The sequence below is a fragment of the Hyaena hyaena genome, unplaced genomic scaffold (genome assembly GCF_003009895.1).
Source record: "Hyaena hyaena isolate Hyena2069 unplaced genomic scaffold, ASM300989v1 scaffold_1846, whole genome shotgun sequence".
Lineage (NCBI taxonomy): Eukaryota > Metazoa > Chordata > Mammalia > Carnivora > Hyaenidae > Hyaena > Hyaena hyaena.
In genome coordinates, this window is record NW_024082481.1 from 148,469 (window position 1) to 173,864 (window position 25,396).

General features: G+C 36.1%; 1 protein-coding gene across 1 annotated transcript; it reads right to left on the reverse strand.

The window, feature by feature from the left end:
- Positions 1-952: 952 nt before the first annotated feature.
- On the reverse strand, positions 953-25,396 carry LOC120226836 (BTB/POZ domain-containing protein KCTD8-like). Its single transcript, XM_039225005.1, has 2 exons — positions 25,324-25,396; positions 953-1,566 (listed from the first exon to the last, which is right to left on the reverse strand). The coding sequence occupies exons 1-2, from the start codon at positions 25,394-25,396 to the stop codon at positions 1,106-1,108; spliced, it is 534 nt and encodes a 177-aa protein (XP_039080936.1). The 3' UTR covers positions 953-1,105.

Consider the following 25,396-nt stretch of genomic DNA (forward strand, 5'->3'; position numbering starts at 1 on the left):
TGCATTTTTAGATTAAGTCTTTTTCTCTTGTAGGTTAAGGGTTTATTAATCAATACTAAGGGTATCTGGATTGGACTCCGTTTTGATTTATGTTAAAACTCTAACCTGTCAACATTATGGTTGAACAAATCATTCTCCAGCTTGAGATTTTAAAGGAACATTGAAGACAGTGTGACAATTGAGTATTTTCAAATAAGAGTCAATAAAAATCAAGGAATTCCAATATATTTCCTTTTTTTAATAAATACATAAAGCTTTTTACCATTTCCCTCAGTTATTTTGATTAACATGATAATAGGATCTTTCAGAGCATTATTATACCAATTTTCACAGCCTGATGTAAGGATTCATTTCACAGAAATAATGACTAGCATTAATAGATGAATGTCATTGCCATAACACAACAGCATAAGGCATATTTACACCATCTTAACATAGAGAACACCATACACATACACAAAAAAGTCACAGATCCAGACAAATAAAATCAATCTCTTAGACAGTTTACATTTATAGGCTTTGCCTGAAACATTTTTTTGCTTTATTTTTTTTTGTAATTTTATTTCTTTCCAAGCAACAAACAGATCTTCCCTATGTCATGTGATTTATTTGTAACATTGTGTTCATGCAAAAATAATACTTGTTTTATTGCATTAACATTTAAATAGTTTTGGATTTGGGTCCCAAAACCATCATCTAACATTTTACTTGATGTTGCTTCATCCATATTGTCATTTTAGTTGGAGTGATATGATGATTTATTTTCAGTGAGTTACAAAATGACAAACATATCCAGTTGACCACAGTTCAAAAATCAAGATTCTAATCTTCTTGATCATGCACATTTTACTTTCAATCTTGCAAAATGGTTTGAATCAGATATGCCATTTTGATTAAACATTTATGTATTGTTTTCTTTTTTCAAAATCATATTTCTAAAAACAACAACAACAAAAAAGAATGAAAGAAAATACTGTCCCACATCCACTGTTCACAAAAAGGAAGAGCAGCAAGAATAACACTGACCATTGTTAGGATATAGTCAGATGGTGACACCGTAGTAAACATCGAATGCCATTGAAATACTGCAGGAATGTGATGATTACTATAACCCGTACTTCTGCAAGAGTTCAGATTGCCACTGGCGTTTGCGCTCTGGAAAATAATCTGGAATGTGGATTTTTTTAAAATCCTGAATACACTTTTTCATTTCTTCTTCCACACTTAGCTTCTCACAGACTTTCTTTTTGGATAGGTTTGTCTCCCGGGACTTGCTGATGAGTGTCTGAAAGAGTTCACTGTTTCTGCGTTTGTCGGGCGGGGGCATCCATTGCACGGGTGCTTTTTTGGAAGGGCGATCCAATGTTAAGGTGTTGGGTTGGTGAGCTGTCGCCTGCTGGGCACTGGGTGGGTTGTCCTGGGGAGTGCTCGCCTCTGAGTGGCTGTCACAGCTGGAAGTGGAGAGCTCATTACAGGAAGTCCCGCTTTCACTCCCTTTATCTGTGACTTTGTCATGTTTCCTATCTTCATGTTCTTGTTTAGGTGACACTATCTTCTGAGGTGGTCCTGAAATGAGAAGGAAGAAAAAAAAACAACAAAAACAAGTAGAACAATTAAATAAGAAGTGAGAAGGTTAAATAAGCTTTATATTTTTAAAATTTTAAACAAACGATATTTATCTTAAATAATGTTCCATGTTGTATTCCTTTATATTTGAGGGGTTGAAAACAGCACCTAACTCTACTAATGCATCTTGAAGCATGCAGCAATCTGGTTAATTACTTATACAATCAAGTGTGGGAGGTTTTCTTAAATGAGCATTTCTGCCAGACTAGATCATCAATAACTTTTACTCTAAAAAGCTTTTTTGTTATTTTAGTTACTAGATCCTGAAATCGAACCAGACGTGATATTTAAATATTTTGTTAATCCCACAACTGTTTCATTAGAAACTTAGTTCATTTCGGTTTGGTTCTAGTTATTGGGCTAGGAGTCTTTTGTGTATATATTTTGCCACTCTAAAAGCAGAAAGTATCCTTGCTCTTTTTTTACAAAGTAGCCATATTCGTGAAGCCCAGAGGTGCAACAGCATTATGTTTCCAAGTGGGAGACTGGTTTAAATCATGTCCTCAATCTCTTAATCTTGTTTCTTGTTTTTCCTTGAAGAGCATTATGAAAGTGATGTAAGATATATAGGTGCCTATTATAATGGTGAAAAATATAGTGGAAATATAGTATTTTCTTAAAATACAAGAATTACCATTTGAGGTAAATTACCTAGGAGGACAATTTTCAGAAAGTGACAGTTTGCCAAGATAATTATTTCAAATACACAAACGGTTTATTTCCAAGAGGAAGCATATTTTATTCTTTTTGACTGTGCTGTGAGATTAGGACTTCCATTTAACATTTATTGAACACTACCAGATACCCAGAACTATAATAAAACCTTGATTAACTAAAGCCCAACCATTGAAAAATAAGTTATTCAAACCTTATTTTTCTCTTGTAGTCAACTTTTGTAAACACATTATATAAATCAGGATGGGGAGTGGGGAAAGGCATCAGTATTTTTAAGCAAAACTGCCCAGAAGATTCTATTGTGCAGTCAGAGTTGAGAACAATTGGTCTAATTCATGGGGTCTCAACCTGGGCCGCATATGGAATTACCTGGAAAACTTAGATTATTGATGCCTTGGTCTCAACCCCAGACATCCTAGTTTAATGAGATGCCAGCTAGTTTAATGGCTATTGGGCCATTTAATAGATCCAGGTGATTTCAACCGGTAGCCAAGATTATGAACCTTTCCTCAGTCTACTATAATTAAATGAGTTAATAAGCAATATGAACACTTCATACTACTCAGAAAAGTGAGGAAACAAACCAACTTTTGCAAAAAAAAATACTCTTCATAAAAGCATCTACTATATGCAACATGCTATTGGTTGTCATTCATTGCCAATTTTCCTATTTAAAATCAGAAGAAACAAAAGAGGAAACTGAATATTTGAGTGGGGGAAGTTTGAGTTGGGTAGGATTAAAGATTAAAAAATACTTAAGAACTGTTTGAAATGATGGAAATATTCTATACCTTGTCTGTAGTGTTATAGGAGTGCAGGCATTTGTGAAAGCTGATAGAATTGTATGACTAATATGGGTGTCTTTTGGTAGGTAAACTGTATCACAATTGACATAACCAAAAACAGACAGAAACCCTGAAAGAATATGTACCTCTTTGTGGGAAGTTCTTAACTAATATTTCATACTTCCTTTGTCTGCAATACAGTAAAAGTCCAAGAAATGCTGATACTTATAAATGCTTCCTAAGAAAGCACCCTAATACATTCTAAGAACATTGCAACCATGGATAAAAGAACACAAAAAGAAGCAGGGTTGTTGTTGTTGTTGTTTTTGTTTTTTAAGGCTCTGCCATTTTCTTTTATGCTAAGAGATAATGGGAGTGGATCTGAGGGATGGAGACCAAGGAGATACACTTGTAGCACTCCTTGCTGCCTTATTCAGGTTCATTGTGAACATTGCCCTGTTCTTAGTAGCTGATGGCCACAAACTATGTCCTCAGGTGCATTTGGCCTCTGGCGCTCAGTTGGATTCAGCCAGTGACAAAGACTGGCAAGACCCACCCTCAAAGATTTCTGTGGCCTGGTCTGCATCCTTGGACTAAGTGGCATAGGGTCTGTCTGGCAGCTCTTTCCACTTACCCCTTCCCTCCCTCTGCTATCCCTCTTTCCATATTCTATTAAACAGAGGCTCACATCTTCAGGTCAACAAGTGTTAGCCATGTCCACTGTAACTGGCATGAGGGTATCATCACTCTGTTGTAAACTGTCAATATTTAACTTTTCTAAAATTACCCGATTGGATATCCCTTCTCTTTCTTCTGGAACTCTGACTCTTATCCCCACACTGGCACTAACCATATTCTCCAGTGTTACTAATAGGATCAGTGTTTTAGTAACATCAGATTTTACCGGTAATAATATTGAAAAGGAAATGAGTTTAAAGTCCTAGTGACCTGGAATCAAATTCTAGTTCTCTGGCAAATAGTCCTGTGGCCTTGAGCAAGATGCATAGCTCTGCTAAGCCTCAATTTTCTTATCTGTAAAATGGGATAGTAGTACTTTCCTCCTAGGGTTATTTTGAGATTAACTGAAATACCATGCAAAAGAGTCTAGTACAATAAATCTCAACAATGAGAGTATATCATTGTGATTTTTCTTTCTAATGTGCAGATGTTCTGGGCCATCGCTGGAGATTTTGAGTTAGCTGAAGGGTTTGTATATGTGGGGTTATGTGGAGCTCTGAGTGGTGGGGGAGGTGCGGCATCTATTTATATAATTATCTTTATGGGTGAGTGTGACCTCAAGCTAGCATGATGTCCACCAGGCCACTCTAAAATAGGATATAAATAAATGCTCTTTACCCTTTCGGTCAATCTCCTTCATTACTTTAACCAGAAATCCCTACAGAAGAATCCATGATTTCATTCCCAATAATGACTAAAGGATTAACTGCAAATACCTGGGAAAACCAATTTATATCTAAGGATAATTGAAAGATTAGAAATAATTTTCTGTTAAGAGGCAGGGGAATAGACCATTTGATAAAGATACCCCAGCAGAAAAGTAATAACATCAGAGTGGAAAACAGTACAGAAAAAGGGTAGTAGGTACCACCAGAGCAAATGATTCATTCCATTTTGATTCACTGGAAGAAAGATGCTTAAAGACATATGCTAGGAAGGGTACAAAGCTATATAAAGTCCATGTATTAGCTAAATAAATTATAAACAATTATTATGCTTAATGGCATTACAGTTTATTCATGGAAATAAACTTCCTCCCTGTCTTTCCAACACACACACACACACACACACACACACACACACACACACACACAACACACGCATACAGAAAGACCACAATACAATAGAAACAACATATGTATGCTGCAAATTACTTGCTCTTGTATAAGGCAGAACACCCAGGAAGACTTTTTAAAAAATTTTTTTTAATGTTTTATTTATTTCTGAGAGAGAGAGAGAGAGAGAGAGAGCATGAGCAGGGGAGGGTCAGAATGAGAGGGAGACACAGAATCCGAAATAGGCTCCAGGCTCTGAGCTAGCTGTCAGCACAGAGTCCAACGCGGGGCTCGAACCCACGAACTGTGAGATCATGACCTGAGCAGAAGTCGGATGCTCAATGGACTGAGCCACCCAGGTGCCCCAAAAGGAGTTAATTATTTAAAAGTATACAATACATATGTATACCTAGAAACTTTCCATAAAGTATTTAGAGAATTAAAACTTTTCATCTGGCTATTTGACATTAAATAGACTATGGATTTTCATCTAGGTGTTGATCACATTTCAGGGAGAATGAGAGCCTTACCTACGAGACTTGCAAGCCAGCTAACTAGGTCATGCATGCCTCTCCACAATTATTATCTTTCAATTATTACTTTTTTAAGGAACAGTTAGTGTACAACACACACACACATGTACACACACACATTATCTTCATTTATTATATTCACATTTTTTTTTCAATGTGGGAATGGCCTTGGAAGGATTGGGTTTGAGCTTGGCTAAGCCACTCTAAGAAAGTATTTTATACTCATCATGTAACCTCTCTAAAGTTCGATTTTTGTTGGTTAAAATGTTGGGGTTGGCCCCTAAGTTCCTTTATGCTATAAAGTTCAGTATTTCTTAATTATATAATGAATAGGAAGGGATTTTCCAGGCAATAAAATTCTAATCAGATTTTAAAATATAACATTAAAGAGTTATTATTAATAAAAGTTACCTGTTAAAATGTGGAAACAAATTCAATTTCCACTAAAGCACTTCACAGCAGTAAAGGGTTCAAGGATAATTTCTCTAAGTTTACTGATAGGAAGTATAGTTTAGAAGACATGCTCAGTGTTTGTTTGTTTGTTTGTTTGATTAACTGTTCCTGTAATGGAAACACAGTAATGAGAATAATGTGTAAGGCAGACTGGTGGGGCTCACATCCTAGTTCAACAACTTAGTAGGTGTGTTTTCCTTGGGTGAGTTTCTTTGGGCCTCTGGTTCCTTATGTTTAAATTGCTCAGAGTTGTAGCAAGGATTAAATGAGCTAACACATATAAAGCACTTAGGAGGGGCCTGGCATGTATAAATGTCCAAAATGTTAATGACTATGACTCAGCAAAACCATCCGTGCTATTTGGCCATAGCATGGTCTATTTGTTTATCTGAATATTGACAGGGCTAACAGAAGAACTCAAATACTTCCACTTGAACTCTGGCTCTACATAGGCTACCTACGAAAACATGAGGTTCCGGTGTCTTGCAGCCCCTCCAGGCCTCAGATTTTTGTCTGGTAAAAAAGAGGTAAGAATAGTAATATGTAGTCACAGGGCTATCATCAGAAAGGAGAAAATGTATGTCGAAGCAATCTGCTGTGAAGTTCGCCACAATAGATTTGAGAGGCTATGAAGTATTAAATTTTCATGTGAGAGAAGTAATTTATTTGAGAAAATAAAACACAAAAGCTCTCTTTTAAGTTATTAAGGTATGTGAATTAAAGGAAGTAGTAAAAACACCACATTAAACAAAATAAAACAAATTGAAAGTATCACAATGGGCCAAAATTGTAACATTGGATAAAACAGGGCTCTCGATTAATTCCATTGAGTTTTATTGCACTGATACAAAAGAGTGGATGTTACAGCTTGTCTAAGTCATTTGGGTGGCTAGTGTAGTACAGAATTTAAATGTTAATATTTTCATCTTTAAAAAAGACAAGTGACTTCTGGGTCATTTTGGGCATAGACATGTTCAGTAAGAGGGATTCCATATTTTTTCTTGGAATACACAGGCATTTCCAAAGGCAGTCAATGTGTACAGCTGCACACTTGAAAAAACTTTTAATTTTAATCTCTTTACCTGCCACGTGATGATAAAAAAAGACCGAATATGTAAAATATGTCTGCAACAGGCACAATTCCCAGAAGGGAAATTACCCTTTAATAGTACTAAATCCAATGGTGTGTGAATGGTTATGTGGTACTTGAACAGAATGAACCAATCCATCTTAAATATTAGCACCACGTGTCTCTAAGTATTAAGCAGTTGAATCAAAGGGGAAAAGGCTCCATTTTGATTTGCTAAAACATTTTTTGAACACCTACTGTGTACCAGGAATCATGTTAGTTACAAGAGGAAGGAACACACACACACACACATACACACACACGTAGGTCAGGCTTAAGGTGACAGTAATGCAGCTGTAAGTGAAGTTTGTCTAGGACAGGGAGGAGGCAGCAGCATTGAATTGTGACTGGAGTGAACTAAGGAGTGGGAATTATTTTTAATTCATCAGTTAAATTCTCACACTTCATTGAAACTTAGAGTTCACACAGGAGATGGGTTCATCTTAGAGTAAAGGGCTATTTAAAAAAATAAAAATTAGTTTTTACATAAGAAAAATTAAACTCACTTCTTTATTTTTTCCCTAGTCTCTACTGTCATTACTTAGCCATTTTTATGAATGAAGGGGACTAATTAGAAAATAAAAGAAGTGCAATTTGAAGAGATAAACATACTGTGGAATTTCTTTTTACATCCTGACGTGGTAAGTCACTAGTCCATTGTTCTGATCCATCCTGCACCTGTTAAGTTTTTACTGTAATGATTTATTTACAGTGTGTCTCCCATTCCTAAATTGTCAATAACCTGAAGGTAGAAATTGCCTTTCTAGCCTATTATGAAGCCTCAATCAGAGTAATTGCTTAAGCAAATTAATAAAATGTTCTTCACTTCTCTGAATTTCTACAGTACCTATTGCTTACTATATCATTTGTTACGAATTGAGCATTCACTACCTTTTAGTTTCCTAAGTATTCACCATGATGAGCATCGAGTGTTAAGAAATCTCCCATCAACCCCATACAAATATCTGTCCCAAAGCCACACAGCTGGTGTCCTCTCTTCCTCAAAATGGTTACAGTTTCCATGAGGGCAGGGACTGTGTCTTCTGTTTCCTTGTAACACTCAGTTCAGGGGCTGATTTGTTTAATCGTGGCACCAAATGTACTAATAAAGTGAATAAGCAAATGTAATGAAGCATTGGGAAAAAATGTGGGAGAAAATATATGTTTAATTGAACATATACTTGAGGAGGTTTTCAAAAGTGGTCTTAATTGCCTTCCTTCCATTTTCTACATCTGTGTCTTCCTATTAGTTATTTCTGTAGATGATACCCCAGGTCACCTCTGGCTGCTCAGTGCATTCATTTTTTATTTCCCATTACTTCAGGTCTTGTAAGTTTCTCATCACTTCTTACTGTGTCTCTTAACTAGTTCTCTGATGTCACTTTGGTCCCACTTCAAACTATTTTTGCACCATTTCTGAACAAATATTCCTGAAATCTAATTTCATCAAGTATCTCATTTGTACAAAACCTTCTAAGTAGTTTATTCTGCAGACAAAATGAAACTTGAATACCACAGTCTGACATTGAGGAGTGTCCTCAGTGTGACCCAAATGATTATCCCTGCTGATCTTGTAGTGATCGCCATAGAGCAGCCAGAATACACTTCCTGTGCCTTGCTTAATTCACGTGGGTTTTCCTTCCCCCTTTGACTGGACTGTATTCTTTCTTGCTCCATACCCTTCAGAGCTTACTCCAAATGATGTTTGAGGCATAAAACCTTCCATTCTCACATTTGGATATAATTTCTTACTCTCTTAATAACCCAGAGCAGTTTGTTTGAATCTATCTCAAACAGACAGACACACACAGAGACACCCCCCCACCCCCACACACAAACTACATTAGTCACTATGTAACAGAAATTCTTTCTTTATATCTTTGCATTTCCTGAAGCACCACTCCCATTCCGGGGCTTATATCGATTTAGTAACTCTTTGTTGAATTGAATTAACTGAAATTAGTATTACCTACAAAAGAATGTCTAAGCACATAGGGAATTGTACCCCCAAGAACTTTTTTTTGTTTTGTTTTCTTTAAACTAAAAATGATAAACCAAATATAACTAAGCTTACCAGGTGTAACAAAAATGAGCAAAAAACAAAGGCGAAGATAAGCCTTTGGCAGTGAGTTATAAGAAGGACCTTACAGTCCCTCTAGTTACTCAAAATCTTCCTTTGGGAAGGTTCCTATATTATTCCTTTCAGGTTATTTAAAAGAAATAATTTGGGAACCATAAATAATGAGGAAAATCTATCTCCTTTGCTCTGCAGAAGAATTCTACATCACTTATGCGATTGTACTGGATTCTTGCATCTAAATATTCACTTGCCCTTTGGAAGCCCGATCACATGCAGAATGGTTACAGACACCTTGTATGAGATCTGCATTTGAAACTTCCCTCCACATTTCACTCATGGGAGCTAGGATTCTGTGACACATACGTTGTTTTTGGGTTTAAATAAATAAATGAACCCCCCTTAAACTCCCTCTCCCCACCCAAGAAAACCTCCAGTAAGATGCTCAGGCTTATTTTGGACCCTGGCATTAAGAACCTGCTTATTTCCGGGTTCCCACTTCCAAATCTGCCAATCCTTATTAATTGATATCGTCAGAGTGTTTTTCCACCTGCCTAGGTGGTGACCTTCTAATGACCTCCCGTTTCACAGTCACGTTCTTTGATAAATTTATCTGTTTCTCACATTTGTGAACACAAGCCTACTCTTGCTTATTTCACATCCATAAATTGTGGATCATAACACCTCCAAGGTGCTTGGCAAGGATTAATGAGAGGTTGTTATCTGCAACACATCCGATGGCCCTGGGAGGGGAAAGAAATGCACTCTGTAAATATAGGCGGGGGGTACACTTACGATGTGCTGTGTATAACACATTTACGTGAACATAAAAGCATGCTGGCTGTAAATTATCATTGCCTGTTATAAATACTAAACAGCTGCCCCAGGCTTGAGAAAAAACTCTCGATGACAACAGGGAAAGAAGAGGTTGTGATGGGGCAAAAAGAAAAAAAAAAATAGAGTAATACTCGGATTCCAGAAGCAGCAGCAATTGCAGTCAGAAAGTCATAGTTGAGGGCATTTTTATTTGTCAGATCTCTTCAGATTTTGAGTGCCTGCCTGCCAGTAAGGACTTTCAAGTACTTCTAACAATGGTCAGCGAGATGTAACATTTTGTAGCTGCCCATACTATTGAATGTGAGTGCCACCTCTTCTCACTTTGAGATTCATAAAAGTGTGCCTATGACGGAGGCGGCTTAGGCAGAATCAATACAGTGAAAGGAAAATGGAAGCATATATGCTCAGAGCAGAGTTTAATGTGAAGTTGTGTAACAGTAAAAGAAAAAAAAAGGAAAAAAGAAAGCTCCACCTTTGGAAATAGCAAAACTGTGTTTCAAGTGAAGTTCTGACGCCTACTAGTTATATGTAGGTATGGGCGTGTTCAAGATCATTTTCGTATCCTGCTTAAGGGATTAAAAATAGGGTGCCTTGGGGTGCCTGGGTTGCTCCCTCGGTTCACCCTCTGGCTCTTGGTTTTGGCTCAGGTCATGATTTCACGGTTGTGAGTTCTAGCCCTGCCTTGGATTCCGTGCTAACAGTGCAGAGCTTGCCTGGAATTCTCTCTTTCTCCCACTTTCTCTGCTCCTCCCTTCTCTCTCTCTCAAAATACACAAATAAACTTAAAAAACATATTTTAAAAAGATAATGCCTCCCTCCTAGAGTTGCTCTAAGTCAAGATATGTGTGAGGAATAGCCTTCGAGTAGGCTAAGAAGCAGCCCCAGAAAATGTATCAGGTTCAAATACCAGAAACCTGTAAATGTTACTTTGGATGACAAAGTCTCTACAGATGTGACTAAGGATATTGAGATGGTGAAATTATTCTGGATTATCCAATTAGATCTTAAGTCAGTCACAGGTATTCTTACAAGGGGGATTGGAAGGATGTTTCATATACATAGAGGAAGGGGCAGCAGTGTGACCATCGAGTCAGAGATTGAAATGATGTGGTATTAAATCGAGGAATGACAGCAGCCACCAGAAACTGGAAGAGACAAGCGACCCATCTTCCCCTAGAATGTGTGTGAGGCAGAGTGTTCCCGCTGATACCTTGATTTCAGCCCAGGCAAAGTGATTTTGGACTTCAGGCCTCTAGAACTGTGAGACAGTAAGTTTCCATTGTTTTAAACCACAAAGGATGTGGTGATTTGTTATAGCAGCCACTGTTTCATACAAGTCTATTTAGTCTGATGTCTAGCCCTCGGTAGATGGTACGTTTTGACATTTATATAAGTGAAAATATTATCCTTAACAACTGGATGTTATTGGGTTTGAATTGCAGGATCTTAGTTTCTGTATTAAAAAACAATCTCCTGGGGTGTCTGGGTGGCTCAGCTGGTTAACTGCCTGACTCTTGATTTCGGCTCAGGTCCTGATCTCATAGTTCATGGGTTCAAGCCCCACATCAGGCTCTTTGCTGACAGCATGGCACCTGCTTGGGATTCTCTCTTTCTCCCTCTCTCTCTGCCCCTCCCCTGCTCATGCTCTCTTTCTCTCTCAAAAATAAATAAATAAACATTAAAAAAATACAATACAATCTCTTCCAGTCCTGCCAGATTGTCATCTTATTTCTCTTTCAACTAATAGCCCATAAGATTTTAGAAAACAGTTATCATCTCTAGTCTGTTTTTCCCAATTATATGAATTAACCATTATTTGCAATAATGAGGTTTATAGTCTTCTAATGTCACATCCCAATACACTATACATAGTAATGTTCCCACAAAATACCCCTTTCTCTATCTATACACACACACACATACTCACACTCACCTACCCACATGTACATATATTATATATAGACACAGTATATATAATATGCATTTATTATATACACACATCATATCACACACATATATACACATAGTATATCTATATAATCAATATATCTAGCACCTACTTGATCATTCATGAAATTCTAGCACCATGAGTTTGCTGTTTTTTGGACACTTCCTAAACTTCAAATACCATATGCCAAAAAATGAACTCATTATTCTTTTCCCTGTAAACCAGTTCCTCCTCCTATGTTTTCTATTTTTCTTTTTTATAAAAGCAGCACAATCTTTGTAATCAGCCAAGTTTGCAGTCTTAGAGTCTTCTTCATTATTTCTATTTCTACCCCCTGTTGATTCCCTGCTTATGTAACAGCCACCTAATCCTGCCACGCAAACTTTGATAATCCCAGGCATTCCCTCATTCTAGTCTTCTCCCCACAGTTATAAGCCTCATTAACTCATATTGAGTCTATTGTAATCACCTTCTAACCTCTTCCTGAATCTACTGAAGTCACATTCTAGAGATCTTTTCATCTCTAATATCTACTTCCTACTATCCATACTAAAATTCCAGCTACATAGCACTGAAACATAGCTCTTATTATAGTACTTGTTCTCAGAGAATATGAAAGGTTTTCAGTGACATATCCAAATCTCTCAGCCCCATAAACAAAAATTTCTATGATGTATTCTTAACTTAAACTCCAAAAGTCATTCTTCTATTACTTCCACTCTCTATTCAAGCCAAGTTGGAGATATTGATATTATCCTATTACATGTAGTCTTGTCTTCAATTATTCATGTCTGTAAGTTATAGGTTGATTTCTGCTTTGTACCATAATTAAATAAATGGAATCTTTTTAAAAAAATTTTAGACAGAGAGAGGGAGAGCTGGGGAGAGGGGCAGAGAGAGAGAGTGAGAGAGAGAAAGAGAGATTTAAGCAGGCTCCACACACAGCCTGATTTGGGATTCGATCCCATGACCTTAGGATCATGACCTGAGCTGAAATCAAGAGTCTGATGCTCAACCCAGATGCCCTAAATTGAGTAAAGTTTTTATTGGCTGTGTGTATAAGTCCCACAGTCCCAATTATAGCAGAAGAGAGGAAGAGCAGAAAGGAAGTTTTAACAGGGTTTGGGTGTCAGACTCCATAATGCCTCTAATAGGTGGCCAGGTCCACCTGTTAGATAAGTATTTCAGACCAAATAAAATATTAACTTATCAGAAAAATCATTTTAATGCATCTGCTTAGATATTTTATTAGATGCATATAACTTTGAAATGTAACTGAAATCTCTTTTCTTTTTTCTTTTTTTTTAATGTTTTATTTATTTCTGAGAGAGAGAGAGTGAGACAGCGTGATCAGGGGAGGGTCAGAGAGAGAGGGAGATACAGAATCTGAAACAGGCTCCAGGCTCTGAGCTGGCAGTCAGCACAGAGCCTAACGCGGAGCTCGAACCCATGAACCATGAGATCATGACCTGAGCCGAAGTCGGACACTTAACTGACTGAGCCATCCAGGAGCCCCCTAAAATCTCTTTTCTTAAGCAAATTGAGTGACATGTTCATTGTATTGTCATTGGAGAACTCTAAAACCTAATGGTAAATGCATAAAGTTAAATTTTTAATGCACATTTTGTGTTACGGATCAGAAAATCTGGAGAGATTTATATTAAACAGAAACTATAAAATCACTATGTATTTAGGAATGTACACTATTGAAGGAATCTCAGGGATTTACTTTTATTTTACTTAACAGGGCCATGGGCTCTCATCCTTGTCTGAGAAACTGTGGCTAGAGTGGGTAAAATACTACTATTGTCCTACACTAAGTTCCTCATCCATTCCTGTGTCCTGGGAGAAAAGATCTGTTTCAAAAAGTAAATAAAGGTATAACACAAAGATACAGACACACCAGCCAATATATACTTCATTTTGGAAGTATGGTCAAATGCAGAAAGCAAGATGTATTGTAGTAAAATAAGTCTTTCACACCATCACTGTATGCCATCTTTTTCTGTGTAGTCACTAGTTAAAGGAGATAATGACTTTAGAAAAACATAGTAATGCAACCAGGAGAGTTTGTCTTAGTTCATACTTTCCCAAGTGAGTACAATAGTATAGTAATATTAAACTTTTATTGAACACTTACTATGGGCCAGGCACCATGCTAAATGCATATACATAGCATCTGATTTACATCTCACAATAACTTTATAAAGTAAGAGACTATCGTGCCTCTTTTACTCATGAGGAGACCAAGGCTTAGAGAGGTTATGTGACTAGAGAGGTTATGTCACATTTAGGAGTGACCGATTTCAGACGTTCATCTACCAGACTTCAGATCTTATGCTGAGTTAAGCTCTTAGATATACTGCTTCAAAAACTTGAAAATGCTATTTAAATCTGCTTCCCTAAAATTGTAAACTAAAGGTACAATTACTCAAGAGCTTTAAGGCATCTGGTAAGATTAAACTGTGATGCACAGCTGTAAAAATCTGAGGATAAAAGTGCTTAACTTTACCTAAGTGTTAGAATTTCTTTAGATCATTTACAATATACTATTATTTTATATCATGCTTGGCTATTTTAACAAGAAATAAATTAAAAGGTCTAAACAGATTAAAATGAGGACTGTGTCTTCTAACTTCTTTCCTTGTCATCATTACTGGGGCCAGAGCGCCTTAGCCAGGCAATCTCTATTTATCAAATTTAAGATTTCCCTACATTGAAAACAAATGTTTATGTTGCAATATTCTCAGAAAAGCAAAATTTTCTGAATTTAGGTCAACTTCAAAGAAAGGGTCTTTTACATTAGTTAGATAAACACAGGTCAAAAAGCAAATATGGTTTAAAGAAAAACATTATAAATAAGATATGAGGGGTGCCAGAGTAGCTCAGTCGTTTGAGTGTCCAACTCTTTATTTTAGCTCAGGTCATGATCTCACAGTTGTGAGGTTGAGCCACGTGTCAGGGTCCATGCTAGGCCCGGAGTCTGCTTGGGATTCTCTCTCTCTCAATCTCTCTTCCTCTGCCCCTCCCCCATTCACGCACATGCATGCTCTCTCTCTCTCAACAAGAAAAAAAAGCAGTTGTGAATCCCACTATAAAATTTACAGGGCAAAAATAATCAGGAAAATAGATATGCAGATGTAGAATTATAGCAGAGAAGAACCAGAGAGGATGAAGAAATTATCTTAAGACTCATGACCTGTCAGATACTATAATTTCCAAAATATCAGAATTATATTTGTACTATTAGGCACTTTTAAAACTGAGCCTTTCAATGATGTGCACCTTTTGATCAGGAAAAATTTTCACATAAGGCCAGAAATTTCTGCTAAGAGCTTTCAGAACCTAATTAAATAATGAGTAGATTCTGTCAGGACTGAGCCACCTTGAACTTCTCATATCACTTTATAGCGCACTTAGTCTAAACCTAATATTTCAATAGCAGCAGTAATATCAATTTCCCTCTCTGACATTAAGGGCTGACAGATTAAAAGTAAAAGATTGTGAAATGGTGCTAATGAAACCATTACCAGACAAAAAGATGTACTAGTAATACTTTCTGTGTGGATCAATCAAAATGGCTACATAAAGGAAGAATTTGCACTGGGAATACTTTTGGGAAACGATGTTTAATTACAAGATATACTAACAGTCATTTATTAAGATCTCAAAGATAGAATTTTTTAAAATATATGAAGCATTATAATAGAGTCTGCTCCTAGTAGGATACATTAAAGAACTCTCCATAAAGCTCTGAAGAAATGAATATTCTGCTTTGACTCCATGTAGTTCAGTGAATATAATCTGGGGTAGTCACTATTTGCTCACTTTACAAAACTTACACAACTTGTGTACAGTTTGAATGAAAATTCACATATATGTAGTCTTTTCAGGGCAAATTTTTCCATAACAAGAAACTTAACTAGGGCTACATGTTCTCAATTACAAGAAATGTACATAAAGATCACAAATTAATTGGGAATTATGGCTTACATTATGACTCATTTTAATAAAACTGTGACTGTATATCAGTAGGAGAGCAGTACAAAAAGAATATATTTAACCAACCATTAAAGATTCACAATTCCTTTGCTTGAATGGCTGGCTGTTCCAATTGCCTTTAATGTGCTGTGAACTATTTACAAGTAGAGCTGCAAGGTCAAGGTCAAAGATCATACAGAAGCCTGTGAAGATTCAGAGTGTGTAAGTCAAAAAGCAAATGAGAACAATTAATGTTTATTTTTATTGCATTTGTTCTATTAATTTATATTTTTTGGTTTATAATAGCAAAAATGTACTTTGACATAAACTAAAACTTTATAATCAAAATCTTCAATGTTATGTGTCCAATTTGTCTATAATTAAGCATTTAATTAATAACATAAAGGTTGTTTCATAATTCAATTTTTGGTAATACATATTTGTTAGAAATATTCCATTTTAGCACAGTGCATTCTATAAAACTCAAAGAAAACTAAATTAAACCCACATCATTTTTATTAGTACTATGGATTTTTGAAAATCATCAGGTAATATGGCATCATGCTTGATGTCATAGAGACTACAGAACATATTCCACCCTAGTGTAATATAGTCTAGAAGGAAAAAGAAATAGAGGAGCGTGAATCAAGATGGCAGACCTTTTTTTTTTTAATTGTTCAATCTCTTATAAAACCTTTTAATATGTTATGGCCAGGAAATGAAGGAGAAAGAGAGAGAACAAATGAACTAAATCTCTGACAGTGTTAGAAAACAAAACAACTGTCATGAACAGAACAAATACTGGGAAAATACTGGGTAACAGAAAGAAGATGTGGTCAGTCTAAAGAAGGGTAGAGACAACATTAGCTTGACATGCTCAAAGGAAAAAATAAAAAAATAAAGAATAATTTAGTAGAACTCAAAGCCCAGAGTAAATTAATTAAAAGAAATTTAAGGAATTTGGGGTCAGTTATCAGAAGACGTAGACCTTATTTATATGGCTGGGGTGGTCCATTTTCTTAAGTCAAAGGCAGAAGCACTGATCCTATGATAAAAATCCCACTGTTCTCTAATCAACTGCCTTTCTGGAGATAATTCCTTCAGTGGGTGAAGGAGCAGGGCTTTGAGGTAAATTCAGATGTCGGCTATAAGTGAGGGGGTAGATGGATGAATCTGTAAAGAGAAAGGTGATATATCCAGTAAAAGACCAGCAAACAGAAACCTCTCCTTGATCTGGCTGCAGGTAAGAGGCAGGTATTGTGTATGTGTAGTTGGGACAGCCTAGTCTATATACTACTTAAATCTCAACACATTCTAGAATAAGATCATCCAGTCAATACCTACTACCCCCTTACCCTGGTAAGGCAGAGCCTAAGCACTACAATATCCTGTTGGAGAAAAATACCTGAAAATCTGCTGGCCTAAGCCTATGCCATCTACCCATACTTAGCTATTCATTAATATAACAGGAAACAAAACAACATTAATAGACATCTCATATAAATAAGAGCATTAAAGAGAGGGACTTGGATAAACAACAAAATACTTTTGTCTGGAACAAAAATATTTCAGAGAACAGAAGAAAAAATTAAAAATTCTATTTAGAATCCTCAGAGAGCAAGGAGAAGATACTATGTCTTTAAAGAGTTGACAACTAAGAAAGTATATTTTGGGGGGAACTAAATATTTTATTATAAAAGTAGAATGTAATAAAATGAACATATGGCTAAAAACTAATAGTATAGAATACAATTTCATGATAGTTTCTTATAATTTGCAGCAAAATGATACACAGAGTATAAGAGAAGAATCAGTCCATCACATCCATATCTAAATAATAGGGATTCCTTAGAAAAAGAGCAGAATGAAGTAAGTGGCAATACTAACAAACTAAATTATAGAAGAAAAATGTCCATTGTCTATATTAGGCATACTTTAAAATTTTTTTTAATGTTTATTCATTTCTGAGGGAACACAAGCAGGGGAGGGGCAGAGACAGAGGGAGACACAGAATCCGAAGCAGGCTCCAGGCTCTAAGCTATCAGCACAGAACCCCACACGGGGCTCAAACTCATGAACCAAGAGACCATGACCTGAGCTGAAGTCGGTCACCTCACCAACTGAGCCACCCAGTCACCCCTATAATAGGCATACTTTTAAGATTTGAAAGTGTCACTGAGTTGGGGCATCTGGGTGGCTCAGTCAGTTAAGCGTCCAATTCTCAGTTTCTGTGCAGGTCGTGATCTCACAGGTTTGTAAGATTGAGCGTGGCATTGGGTTCGACTGTGACAATGTGGAACCTGCTTGGGATTCTCTCTCTCCCTCTCTTTCTGTTCCTCCTCCACTTGTTTTTTCTCTCTCTCTCTCTCAGAATAAACATAAACTTAAAAGACTCACTGAGTTTCAAGCATAATAAAAAATTAGTTACCTCCTGAATGCATCTCCGTGAATTATCAGAATTTCAAGGTAACGAGAGAATTCTAAAAACTTTCAGAGGAAAATAAAGCATCCTACAGACAAAAAATTTAAGGAAAAGCTTCAGCCTGAAAATTTCACTGACTACCCTTTTTTCTAGATCATGAGTCAAAGCCTTTGAAGGTTTTAGAAAAAAAAAAAAAGTAGTTTGAACTTAGAGACTTGTCTCCAGCTATCTTAGCACTCAAATGTAGGAATTATTTGTAGAGACACACAAATACTTTACCATCCAAGGGACCTCACTGGAATAATTTGCCAAGGTTATACCCAGCCAAAATGAATATCATTTTATTCATTTGTTGATTCATATATTTAATAGTTGTTGAGAGTCAACACATGGAAGAGATCTTGACAGACAATGGGAGAAATATGTAAAATGTACAATTGTGTTTAATTTATCTAATGATGTGAACACTCATTTAACAATCACACAAAGAAATGCTGAGCTATAACTGCAATAAGAGTGGTGTTCACTCATATCATGATATTTTAGGAAGTTATGTTTCCCAAAATGTAAAGGTAGAGCTTCTCTCAGGAAGGAGTCATGAAGGTAAAGAAATTGTAGAAGGTACTGGATGACTAGGGGAAAGAGGAGCAAAAGACTTGAGCAGGAGCAAGGTGCCATTTGCATGAAAGCATGAAAAGTCGTAAAAACTCAATAAATTCAGCACACCTATGCAACATGGCTCAAGTTGGACCACTCTTTGTATCTCCAAAAATAAGCCCTCTGAGTCCAAGAAAGAATGCAGATAGTCTAAGAAAAATTGTTGATAAAAGAAATCACAAAGTCATAATATAAATATGGTTATATATTTTTAAATGGTTATTTATTTATTTTGAGAAAGTGTGAGCAGGGGAGGGGCAGATAGAGAGGGAGAGAGAGAATCCCAAGCAGGCTTTATGCTCAGTGAAGAGCCTGATGTGGAACTTGATCTCAGAACTGTCAGATCATGACCTAAGCCGAAGTCAAGAGCCACCCAGCCATATACACGGTTATATTAAGCAATCTAGAACAAAGATCCAAATGATTACAACAGGGAATGTGAGGGGTCTGAGAAAAAGTAAGTGTATATTAAGGATATTGGGAAGGAGTATAGATGCTGATTAATTCTACATATTGTTGGAAAATATGTGAACCATGTGTTAAAAATTTTAAGCTACTAACAATAAAAATATAAAACATGCATGGAAAAACTGAAGTAAAAAATAAAATGGAAAAACATAAGTGATCAATAAAATACAATAGACTATAAATTATCAAGACAAAAATATCAAGCCAAAAAAGGAGTAAATTGAGAATAAAAGGAGGATATTTATTAATAGATGACTAATGTGAAGTAAAATCTGTAAATAACAGAGGTAAAAATAACTTAATCATTTTCCTATTCAAATATTTTAAATATTCAACATGTGTGGATATTTTAAATATTCAAAATATATTTAATATTTGAATAGTTCCTAACCAGCTTTTTGGTTAAAAACAAGGCACATTTCCATACAGGCCATTTTGACTGGTGTGAGGTGACATCTCATTGTGGTTTTGATTTGCATTTCCCTGAGTGATGCTGAGTGTCTTTTCATGTGTCTATTGGCTGTCTGAACGTATTCTTTGGGAAAATGTCAATTCAGAACCTCTGCCCATTTTTAAATTGCATTATTTAACTTTTTGGTCTTGAGTTATATAAGTTCTTTATATAATTAGAATATTAACCCCCTATTAAAAATATTATTTGTAAACATCTTCTCTCATTCAGTAGATATATTACCTCACACCAGTCAGAATGGCTAGTATCAAAGGACAAGAAATTAAAAGTGTTAGTATGAACGTAGAGAAAAAGGGACTCTTGTGCACTGTTGGTGGGAATGTAAATTGGTACAGCCATTGTAGAAAAGAATATGAAGATTCCTCAAAAAATTAAAAATAGAAATACCATATGATTCAATAATTCCACTACTCAGTATTTACCCAAAGAAAATGGAAACCTCTATGTTACTGCACCATTATTTACAACAGTGAAGGTATGGGAGCAATCCAAATGTCCATCAGTAGATGAGTGGATAAAGAAGATGTGGTATATATATATACATATATATATGTATATGTACACACACACACACACAGAACGGAATATTACTCAGCCATAAAAAGAATGAGATGTTGCCATTTGCAACAACGTGTATGTACCTAGAAGGTATTATATAAGTGAAATAACTCAGAGAAAAACAAACATCACCTTATTTCACCTGCATGTGGAGTTGACAAAGCAAAAGAAAGCAACAAGCAAACAAAGAGAAAAAATTAAGCTAGTGGTTGCCAGAGTGGTGGGAGGTGGGAGAAAGGTGAGATGAAAAGTTACAAACTTCCAATTATAAAATAAGTAAGTTGTAGAGATGAAAAGTACAGTATCAGGAATATAGTCATTAATATTGTAAAATATTATATGGTGACAGATGGTGACTACAGTTATTGTGGCAGGCACTGAGAATTGTATGGAATTGTTGAATTAATAAATTGTATACCTAAAAGTAATAAAGCACTGTATGCAACTATAATTTAATAATTCAAAAAAACAAGGCAAACTTCATGGGTTCACAACCTGTATAGTCACACAGGGCTCCCCACTCAGAAAGTCTGCATGGTTGTTTTATTTGAAGTTGTGTTTTGTGAGTGAAGTCCAACAGAACAAGGGAGCATGGGGAGGAGGGGAGATAGTCCCTCGCCACCGTATTTGCTTATAGTATTTGTATGCCTCATGATTGTAAGATTTCAGAGAGACTCAAAGCAAGTATAACCATCCTATTTAACACTAGGTAAAGGGGCAAAAGAAAGGGGGTTACTACAGTCCCAGAGGCCATGCCCTCTGTTCCAACCAGAACTTGCTTGAATTCAGAAGGAAAGCAAATTACACTCTGAGTAACAAGAATGACCAAGAATTCAATCATATCCTTTCTTACTCATCATTATACTAAACATAATGGTGTAGAAAGAAAGGGAAAGGGAGGAAAATCTATAGTTTCCCTTTGGTCCTTCAGATCTCTGGGGAAATGATACGATCTATGCTATAGAAACTGATCCAAAGAATAGAAAATGAGAGAAAGTTTCCTAACCAATTCTGTAAGCATCATAATCCTGATCTCAAATACAGAAAAAAATACACACCAAAAAGAATCCTGTGGGTCTATCTACTTTCTGAACTCCGATGTGAACATTCTAAATAAAATATATATAACTTTAATCCAACAATATATCAAATGGATGCTGTATCATGACCAAGTGATATTTATCTAAAAAGCAAAGAGATTTTATCACCATGAAACATATAATACATTAAATTATCAGACAAAATGAGAAAACTTGTGTAATCATCACAATAGATATGAAGTAACATTGAATAGAACCCAATATCCATACCTGGTTTATTTTTTAGTAGCAAATTAGAAATTGGAAGAAAAATAATTTCTTAACTGATAGTGAGGTATCATTTCTATTAAAGTCAAAATTCAGCCCAAAACACCTATCATTATTAGGTTCATTTTTGTCTTGAAGAGAATAGTCAATAAAATATGTAATAAACAATAAGTAAAAATACTGAAAAGGGACAAAAGAAGCATCATTATTTTCAGGTGATATGATATAGAACAATTGAAAACTCTTTAAGAGAGTTTCACAAGGAAGCTAGGTAGAAGATCAACCTAGAAAAACCAACTGCTTTCCTCTGTATGAGCAGTGCTAATTATATATGAGCAGTGCTAATTATATATGAGCAGTGTTAATTATATATATATTAATTATATATATTATATACATGTATATATGTATATATACATAATATATATTTTATACATATAAAAATAAATAATAGGTCATGCTCAGTGTAGCAGCACAAAGTTCAAAATAACTGTGGGTAATTTGATTTTTTTTTGGTCTCACACTGTATAAGAGGTATATGAAGAAGAGTACTGGACTTTATTGAGAGACCTGGAGAAATGGAATAAATGGAGAGAAAAAATATGTTCTCTGTTAGAATAGTATTGTAAAGGTCTAATTATCTCCAAATAAATGTATAAATGTAATGCAAGAATAATACAACTCTCAACAAGGTATTTATGTAACTTGAAAAACTGATGTTAAAATAATTTGGGGAAGGAAATATACAAGGATAACCTACACTAATTTGAAATAGAAAAAGATGAGAATCAGGCCTTCTTAGATATCAAGTTATACTTTAAAACTTTATCATGATTGCAACAATGTGGAAAATTATGTCAATGAAATGAAATGGAAAGTGCAAAAACTAAACCATATGTCTGTAGAAATATGGAATTTGAATTCAGTGGATAAAGAATGCACTATTCAATAAATTGTGCTAACGTAATGGTCATCCATTTGGAAAAGCACATATATTTATATCTTGCATTATATGTAAAAACAAATTCTAGATGAATTAAACAGCCAAATATAAACAAATAATAAAACTATTAATATACTCAAAGAAAATACAGTTTTTTAAAAATAATTTTATGCTGGTTAATATAAGTCCAATAAAGGTAAAGTATGAAGGACTTGTTTCATAAAAATATAAAATTTCTATAGGATATAAGTTACCAACACAAAGTTAAAGACTAGTGACAAAGTGGAGAAACAACTCAACAAATATAATGTATTCTGACCCCACTGAAAGATAAACCAAGTTGTCAGGCTGATGAAAAAACGGCATACATATCCATGATAAAACCACTAGAAGACGTGAGCTTAGGTGTGAGGGACAATCTTGTTATCACTGCACTGCAGAATTAAAATACCATGTCATAGGGAGAAATGGACAATTACAAGCACCCTCCACCACACCACACCACACCACACCACACACACACACACATCTCATGGAGGTTTGGCCCCTCTAAAGTTCATGGCATAGAGACACAAAGCAAATTCATCTTTCCTGAAGTGTTAGGGTCCCAAACAAAAGATGGTAAAAGGCTGAAAGGAAGCACACCGATCTGATAAGAGTAGTTTCTCTAGGGAGAAGAGCCTAGATATGAGGGCATTGAAGAAGGACTTCCCTCATACACTTAATTTCTTAAAAAATTTTAATTGCAATGAGTATGTTTCCATTACTTGGTGAGTAAAAGAGCCCGAGGGACACATGACAAAAGACGTGGCTTCAAGACTCAGTTCTGCCAGAGACCAGCAAGGATTTTGAGAAGGAATTTCACCAATTTGGACCCCAACTTCACTTTGGAGAACAGTTGTAAGAGAACCACAAGGTGATCCCTTTCGGCTCTGAATTTTGCAAACATCCCAGCTGAAGGACATGGAGATTTGGGACCCACTGTTTCCTACTTGTAAGACCTAGTATCTATCCCATTGACAGAAAACAGCTTCCAGCCACAAGCCCACAGCATGTGTTCCCAATTTTCACAGCTGCTGGCGATGAAGATGAAACCATTCTATATTAAATAACCAGGTCATTGCTGTGTCTGTCTAGGACTTCGTGTGGATTATTGAAGGGAAATGAGATATGTATCCAGTGACCCAAGCACAGCAGCAAGGTGGTCCTTAGATAAACTTGCTGACTGCTCTCTTTGCTCTGGACGCCAGAGCAAGGTCATCTCATCTAAACTCACATGGAACTTTGTTCATCTCTGGTTAGACTGGACGCTTTTAACTGAGAAGGAACGGTGTCTGGAACAGTTGCCACAAGCCCAGGCTTTCAAAACAGGTCTGGGTTCCAGTACAGGCTTGATCACTTCCTGGCTGGAGGTCACCTTAGGGAAGGTATGCAAACATCTCCCTACAATCGGAGACTTGCCATCTGTGAAGGGTTGTTGTAAGGTTACATGAGACATGTTCTACAAACACTACATTTTTATATAGTAGGCTTTCATGATTATCTTCAGAATTATAAGATACAAAACTATTAATCACTCAAAATAAACTTTTACTATTTGCCAGGTCCTTTTCTAACAGCTGTACTTAGGACGACTTTGTGGGATAGCCTATTTGTGCCCAAGTATCAGAGGAGAAACCTGGTACTGGCGATAGCAGAGGGCTTGATCCTAATACTTGTATTGTCACTTCCCAGCTGTGTAATCTTGAACAAGCTACTTAAACTCACCAACCTTTCTAGTCTTTATATGTAAAACAGAGATTAAAATGTGTCTTTCACAAAGTGTTCCCCTTGTATTCAGTAAATACTCCATAAATATTTTTAACTAAATAACTGATTAGATCTTTAAATGTAATGCAAATGGTTAAGTGGAGTGTGAATGGTACATCATGTTACACAATCTCTTTCATGTGTTCGATCAGTGAGTTCAACTCTGACCACCGTATTTTAAGTCATAACTCACGTCCACTTCTGTCCTCCTGATTCTCACCCTGGATGGGAAGTTCTCACCCCTCCGTCTCCTCTGTCCTATGTTATTAGGATACAAAACTGCTTTCTCACCAAATGTGTGTGTCAACTTGTAAAGTTAATGTATTTAAGCAAACATGGATCTCTTTAACTCTGTGGAGGGGGTGAAAATCTGCTGGTACATGTCACGCATTCAATTGCTACATAAGCACTGAACATGATATATTAAAAACTCCTTTGTAGTGGAAAAAACAACAACAACACTGTTCTCCACAGGAAGCCTAGGATAATGCTGAAAGATAAAATTGCTTTGCTTGAGGAGTTTTATGAGGTGCTCCAATGCACGGGGAATGGCTTGCTGCTGAGTTGCTAGCAGTATAAACACGCGCAGAGTAAGCAGGGATGGGAGTCACAGGTACAAAGACCAAGCTGAGATGATCACACTTGACCTATTTAGTGACATCAGAACTTCTTGTGGAGTTCAAGAGACAAGTATTAAAGAAGTCCCAGGAAACTGTGACAGGCTAAGAAAGCCTGTATCTATTACAGTGTTTTACTTTTTGAGTATAAGCGGTGACTGTAACCATTATGAAGAGTTTCCGTGCTTAGAAAAGAAAATTTCTTTCCTTAGAAAAGAAAATTTCTCAATTACCCCAGCAATGATCTCTGTCCTCTTTGTTTCTTTTCTCTGTGGAAAGAGAGTTTCTGATCACTACCTTAATCAT

Bases quoted from the DNA above. Each gene is read 5' to 3' on its own strand.
- LOC120226836 (XM_039225005.1), bottom strand. From the start codon at position 25,396: ATGATTAAGGTAGTGATCAGAAACTCTCTTTCCACAGAGAAAAGAAAC. The intron at 1,567-25,323 runs GTAATTGAGAAA...TTCTCATTTCAG, and splicing joins GGACAGAGATCATTGCTGGG to GACCACCTCAGAAGATAGTG.